We start from the raw sequence: 15,211 nt of genomic DNA, 5'->3' as shown, positions 1-15,211 counted from the left end.
TCCCACTGCCGCCTCTCTAGGCAAAAAGAAAAAGAAAACCCCCCAAAACCCTGAGGCAGATGCAATCAGAACCGCTCAAGCTAGGACAGTGCTCAGGAGAGCAAAGCAAATGCCAGCTCTGGGCAGGGCCTGCGTGTAATTGAAGCCTTCCCTCTGCGAGAGGAGAGCGTGCTGGCACATGCTGCGGGAGGGATATCGCTTTGTCTGCCTGCTTTGAAGGCTGAGGGGGGGAGAGAGAGGAGAAGAGGCCAGTTAAGAGTGTTTATGTTTGAGAGGAACAAAGGAGAGCGGAGGAGAGGCCTGTGCCAGAGATGTGTCAGAGATCACTTGTTCCTCCTGGGCCAGGCCACCAGCCCAGGACCACCGGCGGAGGAGGAAGCAGTGCGTGCGAGGAGCAGCGTGTAAAGCGGGGAGAACAGAGAGAGAGCAGAATAACCTCCCCAAAGACTCCAGGTGGTGATAAAAGTGACACTGGTTAGATGCCAGTTTCCCAGGCAGCTGGTGTGGGATGCAGAGCAAACACGCCACAAGCCTGCACCTCGCTGGGTCCTGATGTGAGACTCGGTCACAAAAAAAAACCCAAAGTAGTTTTCTATTTGCTGCTTAATGCTGCACTAACGGTGCAGGAACAGCACCTGCACAAACCTCTGAGTGCACCATGAGCAGTGGGTTCCTGGCAAGAGAGGAAGCTGTACAGCCCATGCTGCATAGCACTGGCCCTGCAGCAAGCCCTGCAAGCAGACTGCAGGAAGGTGCTGTTACCAGACATGATACCTGCCATTTCCTAGAGGCAGAAGTAGTGCTGTTTTGGCAAGTCCCAGTCTAAGGTGAGCCCCAAGGGTCAGCAAACTTTCTGCTGCAGGTCATCATACAGATGACTGAATCAACCAGTTAGGCGCTGGATGCACGACTGCTGTTAGACAGCTCCAGCAGTATAAGACAGACTCAGACCTCCTACCTACTGCTTCCCATCAAAAGAAGAAAAAAAGACCCCCAACAACTGTCCACCAGAGGTTTTTGTCAGTCTTCTGGGGGAAGGAATGGAAGCACATCACATGATCACACATAAACAGATGCTTCTGAGTTCCCTGTAACCTTTCACTGAGGCAGAGTTGGTTGAATAACCATGTGGGCCCTTTGGTGTCACAGAGATGCTTCTGCTGATTCAACTGTATTTTAGCTTTTTTCTTTTCCCTTTTCTTTCTTTTTATTTTTTACTGCATATTGAAAAAAGGAGCTATGGACAGCTCTACATGGAGAAAAAAGACAGCCTTTAATCAGAACAATATCCAAGTTTAAATACAAGTGACAATTGAGAAACATCTTTCATTTTTACTTACTTTTCAGGTGGTTAGGAAACCAACAGTCAGCCCTGCACAGCACAATATACAACCAAAACTAATAGTAGCCTTGCAACAGGAAACCAAAATTGCCCCCACTTTTTGATTTCTTGAAGGCTAATGCATGGATGTTGTTGATCAGAAGAGGCTTAAGGCATAGATATGAGAGCACATGCATGGCAGAGAGGATCTGTGCTTGTAAAAAACTGAAATTTGTTTCAGCTGCAAAGGTAGGTAAATCTGAAATGGTAGGAAAGGAGAAGTGTTTGAGAAATGCCTTCTCGTTTTTAAGTACAAACGTTTTAAGATCTCCCCTGCATTCCACATCAAAGAGTCTGCAGTACTTAGACAAACTGCACAAGAGAACATGTACTTCTGCAGAAGGCTGCAACCAACATCTTGTCTTTCAGTCAGTGTCTCCACAAGCCTATTTCACATTGCTAAGTGAAATGGTTTTTGTTTGAAACCTCAGTGAGCCCATTTCAAACCTCAGAGATGTCAATCTGGAGCAATTCCACTTCAGAAAGCTGGAAACAAGACACCGTCTTTAAAATGATGATGGAATTAAAGGAATCAAGGTATGTGCTGCCTCTGAACCTGCAGCTAATGTCATACTGAAGCTTAAGACACTGCTAAACATAATGATCAAGGCAACAAAATGCTGTTACGCCTCCTGAGACCAACCTAAACCTTAAGGGATGCTTCCTCAAAAGGCAGTCAAGTTCACTCATCACTATTTGCTTCTTTTACACGAATTTCTGGCAGGGATAGCTCCCTTCTTGCTTTTAGTTTTATGCTCCTCCTGCTGCCCTCTTGTGTCTGCATACAGGCTTACAGGCTTCCTCCTTTGCATCCTGCAAAAAAAGTCTGCCACCTGCACATTTCTTTGCAAGGTCCATCAGCTGAAGTGACAAGATGTCCTGGGTTCCATGCTGATATATACACTTAGAAGTGGACAACAGCCACAGAATAAACATGACACAGACACAGTGCAGTGTCCATCTTCCCATTTTATTTATAATATCCAATATGATCTAGCGGGGATGGACAGCTCCCACTCCAGCCTTGTTTAAATAAAGAAACATCATTAACTGAAAGCAGTCTCATTCTACTGGGCCTGACCCTGCAACCAGACTCATTTCAATCAGTCGCTGGACACACTGAACAACACTATCCAATCCAACTGTCACGCACTTAGGACTTTTCAAAAGACCGGATCTCTAAGCTGTGAAGTTGCAATTTTATTGGGCAAACAAGACCTTTCAAAACAACATGCTGATTTCCACCAGCATTTACACAATACTGCAGACACCTGCTTGGGCACAGTCAAGCACATCAGGTGCTGTGGTACATGGTAGAGAGTGGGGGGAGAGGAGAAGACTGCGCCTCAAGCCTAGCTAGTCCCTCTCAGCCCAAGTGGGAGACCACTCCCAGCTGTGTATATTTTACCCAACTGCCAGAAAACATGCAACAGTATAGATATCTGCAAACAGAGAGACCTCTCCCTGCCCAGAGGTGCTATACCCTGCCTATCAGGGTACTTCTGTACATGGAAAGAGCTCCAGGCACTCAGGTGTGGAGATGGGAGGGTCTGGTTCATATGTCACCTTTGCTGATGGAGGTGGTCTTGCAGCACAGTAATTAATGATAACTCAGAAGTTCTGCCTTCGAAACAATCAGCCAAATGGGGGGGAGAAACTGCATACAAAACAAAATAAGACTGATTTCTTTACCGTCTTCATAAGAAAAGAACACAATATAACAAGGAGGTGGAGGCATTATAAGTGGTTAAAAATAGGGGTATCCTCAACTGCTGTGTTTCCATAACAGTGATGTAATATCTGAGTAGATTATAGAGTCCAAAGGTATGGGAAGATGACGATTTTGCAGAAGTTTTGCAGAAGGCCTGAAGATGTTGGTGGGTTTCTGCTGCCTTGTCAGTTCCTAGCCTTTTATAACAGCAATAGGTCTCAACTTAATCGCTTTCTTGCTGATGCCAGCTGCATGGCAGGTATTAACGACATCTGTCACATTCTTATAGGACTCTGGTGCCTGGAGGGGGAAGAGAGAAAAAGAAAACATTGTAAACAGCCCACAGTCACAGGAAGCTAGATACAGGCTTTGGATATCCCTTCCTTTCTTCACAAAAACTGAATTATATGCATTGAGGTTGTAAAAGCAGGTGAACATACTGAAAATCTAGACATTTTAGACATTCAAAATCTAAGATATATTCAGTTTTACAATTAAACTTTTACCACATTCCAGATAAGGTACTAGCTGTTTTGCTTCAGTTTTCCTAATATTCTCAGATAATCCAGTACACTAGCAGCCAGTAATGCTGGGACTCAGCATTTGGCAGGAAGTCATTCCAACTTCTTCCTTCCAGACAGCCTTTAGGATTTATCTTCACTGCTTCTCGGTGACAAGAAACAGGGTTGAACTCTTGTGGTCCTCCTCTGGCATTTTACTAGGAAGCCACCCTTGAAAGGAGATTGAAATAGGAACAACAGGCTTGTACAGCACTAACACCCTTAAGAGCATAGCTGTAAATGATTGACATGCTTCCATGAATGAAGCTGTGTTCACAAGAGACACGTTAATCGTAAGAAGTCATAACTGAAGTCATAACAACCAAAGCTTTCTAGCCAGTTAAAGTTTTCCTCTTCTTGAGCAAAAAGGGGAATCTGTGTTAAGAGGCAGACCTCTCATACACTGCTATGAATCTACATAACAACTACAGCGTACACTAAATTCAAAACTGGGAGAACATCATTTAGAAGAAAGAGAATCCACAAAAGGTAACAACTTCTGTGATGGTCCCACAAAGATTTTTCAGAGTACATGGTTACTATCTATTGTCAGGCAGGAGAAGAGGGAAAAAAAACACATCCCTTGAACCTGCCAAACAATCTACTTCTGGCAGGACTTTGGGGACAGGGAAAACTTCATATTATTTTCCAGAAAATTGGATAACTCTATCAGAAATTGCAGAAGCTGTATATATAGGCAAGTAGTGATTACTCAGCACTGTCAAGAATCAAGTGACAGAGGGTCATTCAGCCAAGGAGCAAGATTCTCTTCTCCCCTCTCACATAGCAAAGTATTAAACTCACTTCTTCCATGACCAGTTTGGGAGAAGCAACACGGATGGCAATGCCCATGTCAGCCAGCTTGTCCAGTACATCCTGGAAGTCCAAGTTACGTCGAGATTTGGCTCGAGACAGTGCACGACCCTAGAAAGTAGATTAGTTAGTTCTGGTTTTTTTTTTCTGTGGTAGTTTGGAAAAAACAGAACTCTTCCTTACTACATAAAAAAAGAAATCAACAGATATGCACAAGAAAACTAAGCTGCATTTCCAACTGCTTTGAACAAAATGAAAGACCTTTTGTCAGAACTACCACAAATGTAAGTGGTTGTAACTGCTGACAAGGAAGCAGACTTCTAGGACAGATCCCCTGGAATAGTACTGGGTGAAGTTTGACATCTGGTGCTATATCCAGCACATAATCTCTAATCAGTACACATTATAAGCAAACAGAATAGCTGATGACACAGACCAGGGTAAGCCACAAAATGGGAAATGAATTTAGATTTCAGATGACAAGCTTCTGGTACTACGGCTAGGAAAGTTCTGTATGTAAAACACACTAGCCTTTTTGCCCAAACCATGTCAGACTGTGCTCATGATTCAGAGTTTTACTGGAAACTGTTTTCCTCAGTCATCCTTGTCTCACAACATAAGTAAAAAGGGAGAAAATATCTTCTTCCAACTACTGAGGAGTTTTTTATGAACAGTATCAGTGTAATGTATTCTTGTTAGCTCAGATACCAGGATTTTGAAGGAGGAGATCATTCTCAATATAGTTGTAATTAACCTTTGCTTTGTATAAAGGAGCACCCCCTAAATTTTCTGTAGGAGCAGTCAAAACTACTCAATAAGGGACAAAGAGAACTACCAGCATGCAATCCTCCAGGGCTTGGATTACAGTGGTAAAGCCACCTGTGTTACCAACAAATGAATCAGACACTGAATGACCCTTTAACAACCCTGTTCACTGGCTGAAATTCCCATTCAAACATCTTCCTGAAATGCTTTTCCACTTACAGCTCCATGGCAAGTAGTTCCGAACGTCTCAGTCATGCCTTGCTCTGTGCCAGTAAGAACATAGCTACACGTGCCCATAGTTCCACCAATCAGAACAGGCTGTCCAGTCAGCTGTAGATGCAAACAAGTCTTAATTCACGAAGGAAAAGCCTGAACAACTCATTAATAAACATCTGAGAGGAGCTACATCTCCAAAAAAAGAAGCTAGGTTTACATTCCTTCAGACCATCCCCACTTGCCTCAAGTGCTTGGTATCAAGGATTCTGGAGACCAAACTGCAATGAAAGACGTTCACCAGAATATCAAAAAGACTTGGGTCCAATAGGCAAGGCAAATGACTGCAGCCTGCCATAGGTATAAAACCTTCACGATCTTTCAGTCATTGCAATTGTGGAGAGCAAGACTGAGTTCAGTATCCCAAAGATCAAATACACACACAAGCAGAATTTTGCCATTCCATAAGGTTTCCAGTGCTATTAGCTCAAAAAAAAGGAACTCACAGAGCTTAAGATCTCTGTTAAATGAATTATCTGATTCATCCAAAAATTCTCTTCTGTTTTCCTTCTCCTACAGCTAAACTTACTTGATAATCAACAGCAATAAGAGGATGGTGAGGAGGGAAGGCTCTGGTTGATCCTTTTCTGTGCACCAGTAGAGTCCGTTCCTTCCCATCCACTACGTGTTGCTCCACTTTGGCAATGTTGTGAGACACATCATAGATAACATGCATATCGAGGTCATCTGGGGTTGTGTTAAAGACTTTGGCAAAAGCCTAAAAAGAGAACAAACCGTGATGTGGAATACAAGAGGAGAACTGCAGTGTACATGCAGAAGCTAAACAATACTTTTAAAAATTAAAATCATAGAATGGCATGGGTTGAAAAGTACCTCAAAGATCAGCTAGTTTCAACCTCCTGCAATGTGCAGGGTCGCCAACCAGCAGACCAGGCTGCCCAGAGCCACATCCAGCCTGGCCTTGAATGCCTCCAGGGATGGGGCATCCACAGCCTCCTTGGGTAACCTGTTCCAGCGCATCACCATCCTCTGAGTGAAAAACTTCCCCCTAATATCTAACCTAAACCTCCCCTGTCTCAGTTTAAAACCATTCCCCCTTGTCCTATCACTATCCACCCTTGTAAACAGCCATTCTCCCTCCTGTTTATACACTCCCTTCAAGTACTGGAAGGCCACAACGAGGTCGCCCCAGAGCCTTCTCTTCTCCAAGCTAAACAAGCCCAGTTCCCTCAACCTTTCCTCATAGGTACGCAGTACTCCAGATGGGGTCTCACAAGAGCTGAGTAGAGGGGGACAATCACCTCCCTCTCCCTGCTGGTCACTCTTTTACTGCTGCTCAGAACACAGTTGGCCTTCCGGGCTGCAAGCGCACACTGCTGGCTCATGTCCAGCTTCTCATCTGCCAGGAACCCCAAGTCCTTCTCCACAGGGCTGCTCTCAAGGGTTTCTTTGCCCAGTCGGTATAAACACCTAGGAACAGGTTTGCTTGAAAATGTTCCTTACTGATAAGCCAGTGACCTAAACACTTGGCATGGCAGGTAAGAACCATGAAGAAACTGAGTACAACAGTGCAGAGTGTGACAGAAATGGACTGTCTAGACTTATCTGCCCATCAACAGTTTTAACATTAGAATTCAATCTGTTATCAGCTATACAAATTCTGGCAACCCTGAAAAAGATGGTTTTGGTAGTTTAAAAAGGAGAATCTTCTTGCATCTTCTTCCAGTTTGAGGCATTTTAGAAAATACTGCTTAAATGGCTTCTGAAAGTGCAATCCAGTGATGCTGAGAGGTTTTACCATATCTAGTACTGGATCAGGAGGTTGGTGGCCTTGCCTATGATGGTGGGTTGGATCTTGATGATCCCTGGGGCCCCTTCCAACCCTAGCCATTCTATGATTCTATGATTTACACAGACTGCCTTGATTACCATTCTTTGTAAGCTGCATTTTCTGGACAGATTTAAGAAGCACAAAAATGAAAGTCACACATTAGGAAGAATTTCTTCTCTGAAAGAGTGATCAGGTGCTGGTACAGGCTGCCCAGAGAGGTGGCTGAGTCACCATCCCTGGAGGTGTTCAAGAAATGTTTAGATGTTGTACTGAGGGGCCTGGTTTAGTGAGGAAATATTGGTGACAGGTGGACAGTTGGACTGGATGACCTTGGCAGTCTTTTCCAACCTCGGTGATTCTATGATTATGTGATGCAGCAACTGTGTATTCCATATGCCTAGGATAAAGCATGGCGTGTACCAGAATATTTACATCAGAGGTAACTCTGCTCATACCTGTCTTGTTAGAAAGGTCATGGAAGAACGGTTGACCCACGCATAGTTTCCAGCGGCTGCCATTCCCTTCAAGTAATCCTGTCCCTCCACAGAGGCAATCCTGGCACATGCTAGCTGGCGATCGTTCACTATGATTTTGTCCCGTTTCATAGCTTTTTCCATAGCCACCAATGCATCTAGGAAATAAGCAGATTTCTAAGTGACTTCTTCATTTTGTTTCGGTCTATGCGATTAACAGAAGTGTCTACAATTTATATTCTAAAACTAAACACATCTGTCCAGTGGTCAGACCTACAGCTTCCTCTCAAACAGTAATTTTGTGGCAGAATATTGCTGTTTGCAAACAGCATTCCCTAAGACTATTTTTAGAAAGCAAAGTTCAGGGTCTGAGGTGTACCAGAAAGAATTCTCTGCTTTGACAAATGCAGTTCAGCCTATTAATACGTAGTAATAATCTAAGCACTTCACTTACGTTCACAGCAATAAATGTAGTGGTAAAACCTTTTTGTGACTCAATAATTTAGTCTTTTCTTTTTCTGCCACAAGAATGTCTGCCTTTGTTGCACCAAATATTAAGACTTCACAATCCTAAGTAAATATATTTGAAGAGAGCCCCTGAACCAGACAAAGGATTCAGTGAAAATCTCCTTTCTCTCTCAATCATACAAGAACTAAGTTTAGAAGGGACTTCTGGGAGTTACTCAGTTCTATCACTTGCTCAGAGCAGCTCCAGCTGGACAAGGCTGCTCAGGGACTGAGTCAAGTTTTGAATATCTCCATGCTGGTTCTACAACTTCTGTAAGCAACCTTTTCCAGCATTTGAGGAAAGGGAGAACAGAGAGGGACAACCCCTGCCAAGGTAACTCAAAACAGACTGACAATTACACTGTAAGAAAAGTTTTTTGGTGTTGGAGTTTACAAGCCAGTGACAAGAACATGCTGAAGAGTTTGCTTTACTCCAGGTACCCATGCCAGTCGGACCATACCTGTGGCAACTTGGTGGCCCAAACCTCTGCTGCCGCTATGGATCATGACGCAAACCTGTCCTTTGTGGTCGATGCCCATCTTCCTGGCAGCATATTCATTGTAAATGTCATCCACAACCTGGATCTCAGCATAATGATTTCCTGCTCCCAGGGTCCCCAGCTACCAATCACAACACAAAGATCAGACGGTGCTTAGTAAGGCAGCCATGGGAATATGAGAGAAAGGGCAAATTACTACAAAGGTTTTAGTTTTAGAAGTTTTTCCAGGGAAAACAAATGTAAAATAAAAGGAAGCAGAACACAGTAGTGTTATCATAGCCCTCTTTGTTCAGATTCATAACAACTTCTACTGTTTGAACAAGACCACGAGGAAGCTCAAACATCCTATTAACTACATTATTAAACTTTTTCAGCAGACTAAAGCAAGACATTCAATTTCTAAGACCCATTTTCTTTCTGACTTAGTAACAGGTGATTACTTATTTGATAGGTAGAATGAGAAAATTGAGGACCTAACATCACTTTTAGGTTAAAATCCTGCAATGTATTGCAGCACAATTCATAAGACTCAAATCATATAAAATAAAGTTTCAGTAATCGGAGCATTATTATAACTATCTCAAAAGCATTCCACTCAGAGCAATGACACAATGACATACTACACACAGGAATGAAATCCAACCCTTGAACTATAATTCAAAGTTCTGAGTTAGTCACATTTATTGTGGTATCTTTTCTTCCCCTGCTATTAACTTGCTATGCAAACACAGAGAAAAGTTACAGAACAGCTTGCCTGTCTCTCAACAAAACTACATCTGGACGGGGAAATGCCAGCAAACATGAATCCCAGGTACTGAGTGTTAACTGGTGAAAACCTGATGGCCCCAGGGACTCTGGGTATGCCCAACATTTATCATGTTTCCTTGTGTTCAAACTCTGCCAAGAATTCATCAGAAATAGCACCACCGTCTCACCTTTCCACCTGCCAAGAACCATTAGGCAAAGGTTAAAGAAAAGACAAAGTCAGAAAACCACCCACTATCTTTCACTTTGAACCCTGGGAGCACTCAAAACCCTCTTGAAACACAGCTTTACCTGAGGCAGGCCCCTCTTCTTTGCTCTCGAAGAGACTTTGTTGGGATCAGCCTGCAGCATTCTTCCATATTCCTCACAGTGTTCCTTGTCCTCTGCCCAGGCATAGCCTTCCCGGAGAGACCAGTCTACACCCATCTCTAGAGCCTCTTCCAAATCCCTGCAATTAGCAAACACATATGTGCATGTTATTCTTGGAAATATTCAAAACTCATCTAGGTATGGTCCTGAGAATCCTGATGGTTCTCCTCCTGCAGAAGTACATGTGCAGAAAGGCTTCCATTTTTTTCTTTCTTAAAGTCTCCCACCCTTGAATTTTTCATAAAAACAATAGATGACCACTGCAGCGATGTGCACACAAAGTTGTTCTCTTACTTGGCATTCATGGGGATGACACCCTTTGAACCGACACCGACAGGAATGTGGTCAAACATAGCCTGGGCGAGCTGCTCCTTCACAGGCTGCACATCACTTTCATCCAAATTTGTACGCAGTAAGCGGACACCGCAGTTGATGTCAAATCCGACACCACCTGGCAGTGTAAGAAGAGCCAAGCAGTTAATAGTGTGCTGATGGTGAGTATTTGCTAAACATGAATATTAAAATATTAAAAATGAGGTTAATATTAATCTTAATTCAACGTCCTTGCTGACAGGGAGCACATACAAAAAATGTGATCGCAGATAGGATCATAGAATTATTCAGGTTGGAAAGGACCTCAAAGATCATCAAGTCCAACCACAGCCTAACCATAGTACCCTAACTCTAACAACCCTCTGCTAAATCATCTCTCCGAGCACCACATCCAAACGGCTCTTAAACACATCCAGGGACAGTGACTCAACCACCTCCCTGGGGAGCCTATTCCAGTGTTTAACCACCCTTTCTGTAAAGTGTTTCCTAACGTCCAACCTAAACTTACCTTGGCGCAACTTGAGGCCATTGAGGTCACCAGTGAGAAGAGACCTACCCCACTCTCACTGTAAACACCTCTCAGGTACTGGAAGAGAGTAATAAGGTCTCCCCTCAGCCTCCTCTTCCCCAGACTAAACAGCCCCAGTTCCCTCAGCCTCTCCTCATAGGGCTGATTTTTCCAAGCCCTTCACTAGCCTCGTTGCCCTTCTTTGGACCTGCTCCAGTACCTCCATGTCCTTCCTGTACCGAGGTGCCCAAAACTGAACACAGTACTCAAGGTGAGGCCTCACCAATGCCGAGTACAGGGGCAGGATGACTTCCCTAGTCACATCTTCTTTCTAAGACAATACTGGGAATTGTATTAAGTTTCATTATAATAGATTTACAAGAAGCCATAGATTTCAAGAGAGCCAAATAGTTATGCAAAGACAAACCTGACCACTCTTTACAAAACCCCCCACACAGCTTTTCCATCTCAAACACATGCTCTATGCATGTGCTAGTTGCTCCACCAAGTAGATACCGCTTTAATTAAATATATATGTAAAAATTGAACAGGATATTCACCTGCCTCAGGACACAAGGAAAATGATAGATGAAAACCTTAGTATAGCTCCCAAAAGTCAATTCCCTGAAAGCAAATTGTTTCTGAATCTTCACTGGAATAAATACTATAACAAGCAGTAAGTATTTAAAAGTAATATGAAATTTTAGTTGTGCTTAACTCTTAGTATTTAATATAAATTAAAACCACAGAGCAAGGCTGAGTGTGAGAGGCCAATCATGCCACCCTTACGAGTGTCAGAGTGGGGACACTAGACAAGGAGATCTTCAGTTTGAGTCCATTCGGAACACATGATTTGAATAAAGCAAGGCCTAAAACACGAATCTCAGGTACAGCCGCAAAAACGCCTGTAGACCATCAGTTACTAAAGACGAAGGTGTATATTAAAAAGTCAGAAATATAGAAAGGTCATGTTTTTAACAAAATATAGAAATATTCTTTAAAAGGGCTTGTTCAAAGAGGAGTCAATTCTTTATCAACATGGTGAAACCCAAGTCCAAAGTCCTGTGCTCTCTCTTCAAGACTGAAGGATACAAGCCCAAGCCAAAAACATAATGGTAATTTTTTCTCTACTGTTTAACTGCTTACAGAATAATCATTCACTCCATGAAGAATAAAGATGCTGAGCACAGAAATTTAAGTGTCTTTTAACTCTGAGTAACTCAGATACCTTTTGTCTTTGTTCTGCATATAAAGTACTGTAAAGATCTGCCATTTTGCCACGTATTTTTAAGCCAACACAGACCTTTCTTAGTGCAGATTAAGTCAGTCTTGAAGTAATCTCACCTGGTGACACCACTGCTTCAGGATCATTCATATCAAAGGCTGCCATGTTGCCAATGGCAAAGCCGTAGCCAGAGTGGACATCTGGCAGGCCTATGGATCTCTGAAAGAAAACACAGGAAATTTCAAAGTTCTGCAAACCTTGTGCTGCACTAAGAGTCATCTTGGTCATGCTCTGCCTTGCGATAGTGGTTGTCACACGTACAGACCAATACACCAGACAGAGAAAGGATGCTCTAATGGAATAGACATCTGAATTCAGGTAGGTATCTGAATTTTCCTACAGTTCAGAGGAGAGATCATCAAAGAAAGCAGAGAGCAGTTCATCTCACCCTAAAGCAAGCTCTTGAGGTTAGTCAGTTGAGTAGCCCCTCCTGAGACTGACCCAGTCTCAAGAAAACTTAAAGAAAAACTCAACACCCAAGTGTAGGAACTGTGATTGCAAACTGAAATCTAGTTTATGCCTGGGCTCAAGAGCCTTTGCACTGACATCTTTGTAGGCAATAACTTATGAATGGCACAGAGCAGAGACATAAGACTGAAGACGTGTTTGTCCCTGTCAGGTACCATCTACAGCAATGCTTAAATGCTGTAAATTTAACAAAGAAGGAAGTCAGTGCAATGGAATAAGATCATCCAACAGTCAGCACTTTCCTTTCTTAGCTACGTCACTGAACGTTGACCTATAGCTGCCATGCTATAGGCAGAAAAAGTCATTCTTTCAATACGATGAGATAAGTCAGGAGCTGAGTCAATTCATAAAAGAATTACTTTTAATTGAACCTTTCACGTTACTGCCAATTAAAGAAAGAGGGAGCATCTACACAACTCTACAAGTTTGAAGCACGGCAAATTTCGATTATGACACTGCAAATAGGACTCAAAACACTCTCTCTGTTTTCCGAAACCCACTGAATGTGTTAAACCGTTGCTATACATGAAAAGGAGAACTGTTTTGCAGGGGCTTATATGCTTCTTCTCCCTCCCCTTACCATCAACAAGAAATCTCATTAAAAAGAGTGAAGATGTGAATGGAAAGATAATCATAACATCTCTCCTACAAACTATCAGCCGTAATTCCCATTTTAACAGGTTGATTCCATTTTCCCTTACCCTCCTCTTAGTTGATCACTAAGGCATGTTCGCAAATTGATGGTTTGCCTTTTACTGCAGCCAGAAATTTAAAACTTTTGCTGTGTCACCATGAGAAACAATTGAAAAAAAGAGACAGTTCTGGTACCTATTATTGATTAACGTAAGCAAGATTGAACATAAAAAGATCGTTTCCACATTGTACTTAACGTTTCTTGAAACGTGATGTTCTTCCTGCATCACTGTATTTGATGCTTCGTTTCCAAAATGCATGGGGCCAGGGAAAACAGTGCATGTGCAAGGCTCACAACCAACACTAGGGCAGCAACAGTAACGCAAATAACAGCATCACCTCCTGCTCTCTCCTCTCTTCTTCATGCATCACAGATCAGCAGAGAGGATTCAAAAACAGTAGACAGTGGAAAAACAGTGGCTAAAGCAGGTGGAGTAGCATAAAGCAAAGCCAACAAGGCTTCATGTCAAAAGGCAGTCAATGAAATAAGTGGACACTCCCCTTTCTGACAACTTCACTGCCTGTCCTAGCAAACACTCAGAGCCAGCTTCCTAACACACCAACTGTTCTAGAGAGATCTCTGATCCAAACACCTTCCTGCAGCAGCATTCCCATCATCAATGGCAAGCAGGTACACAAAGCAACTTTTCAGAGCAATTACTCACATGAACAATTCCAGGCAATGCAGCCACATTCCCAATCTGTTTCATAGCAGGCAAAAAACCACCCGCACCTTAAAACCAAAAGAAGAAGAACAAAAGACATCAGTAATCAGATAGCTTACCATGGCAATCACAATGACGTACTTTCTGAAGGGCCTGCTGAAAATACCAGCTCACCAGAAATCACAAGCAAGTGCTCAAATCTGATCAGCATTAAGCAGGATCTGACATATTGTTATGTTGATATGACAGAAGAAAGGGAAGCCATCCAGAGGGACTGCACAGGCTTGAAGATTGGTTCCATGTGAGCCTAATGAGGTTCAATAAGGCCAAGTGCACAGTGTTGCACTTGGGTCAAGGCAATCCCAGATATGAATACAGACTGGGAGAAGGACTCATTGAGAGCAGCCTTGCCAAGGTCTTTGGGGTCCTGATAGGTGAAAAGTTTAATGCGAGCCACCAGTATGTGATGCAGGCCAAAAGGCCAATTGTATCCTGGGCTGCATCAGAAGAGTGGTGGCAGCAGGGAGAGGGAGGGCACTGTCCTCCTCTACTCTGCACTCACAAGGCCCCATCTGCAGCACTGCATCCAGGCCTGGGGCCCCCAGCACAACAAGGATGTGGAGCAAGTCCAGAAGAGGGCCATGAAACGCTCAGAGGGCTGGAGCATCTCTCCTATGAAGACAGGCTGTGGGAGCTGGGCTTGTTCGGCCCGGATAAGAGGAAGCTGTGGGGACAGCAGCACGCTGCCAGCCCAGCCCAGCCCTCAGCGAGAGGCCCCACTCCCCGCGGACGCACCTCCGCCGCGGCAGGCGTTGCGCAGCTCCTCGAACATCAGCTTCTCCAGCGGGTCGTTCACGTAGAAAACGCCCTCCACCTGCGGGGAGAGCGGTCAGAGCGGCCGGGCAGCTCCCTCCTTCCCTTCTCCCCCTCCCCAGGCCCTCCCACGCACGTGCATGTTAGGCACGAAGCCCTTCTTGATCCGCCAGCAGTTCTTGTCGATCTTGTCCAGGTACTGGAGCTCATCGTTGTAGCTGCGGCTCATGGTGACTCCGCTCGCGTTGAACCCCTCCGGCGGCGCCCGGCCAACAGCGACACACGACGGCGGCCGCCGCGGGCCACGACACCTCAGCGGAGGCGGAAGGTGGACGGGAGCCGCCGAGGGACAAACCTCGCCCGCCCGCGCGCGCCCCCTGGTGGAGCGGCCGGGCCTTCCCTCAGCTCTTTGGGACCGAGAGCCGCTCTGAGGGATTCGGGGCAGGGCTGTGTGCGCCAAGCCGGGCCGCTGGGGATGCAGACAGCCGCAGGCCGTGCTGCCCCACTCTCCCTCCGAGCGCCGTTCTCCTCAGCTTT

General features: G+C 44.3%; 1 protein-coding gene across 1 annotated transcript; it reads right to left on the bottom strand.

Moving 5' to 3' along the window:
* Positions 1 to 1,254: 1,254 nt before the first annotated feature.
* Positions 1,255 to 14,997, bottom strand: RTCB (RNA 2',3'-cyclic phosphate and 5'-OH ligase). Its single transcript, XM_416300.8, has 12 exons — positions 14,811 to 14,997; positions 14,657 to 14,735; positions 13,862 to 13,929; positions 12,095 to 12,194; positions 10,204 to 10,360; positions 9,832 to 9,988; positions 8,737 to 8,896; positions 7,751 to 7,926; positions 6,033 to 6,221; positions 5,450 to 5,560; positions 4,457 to 4,576; positions 1,255 to 3,392 (listed from the first exon to the last, which is right to left on the bottom strand). The coding sequence occupies exons 1-12, from the start codon at positions 14,901 to 14,903 to the stop codon at positions 3,285 to 3,287; spliced, it is 1,518 nt and encodes a 505-aa protein (XP_416300.2). The 5' UTR covers positions 14,904 to 14,997; the 3' UTR covers positions 1,255 to 3,284.
* Positions 14,998 to 15,211: the final 214 nt, after the last annotated feature.

Source organism: Gallus gallus, chromosome 1, assembly GCF_016699485.2.
Source record: "Gallus gallus isolate bGalGal1 chromosome 1, bGalGal1.mat.broiler.GRCg7b, whole genome shotgun sequence".
Classification (NCBI taxonomy): domain Eukaryota; kingdom Metazoa; phylum Chordata; class Aves; order Galliformes; family Phasianidae; genus Gallus; species Gallus gallus.
The sequence above is the reverse complement of the archived record's forward strand: the minus strand, read 5'-3'. Positions and strand labels throughout refer to the sequence as shown.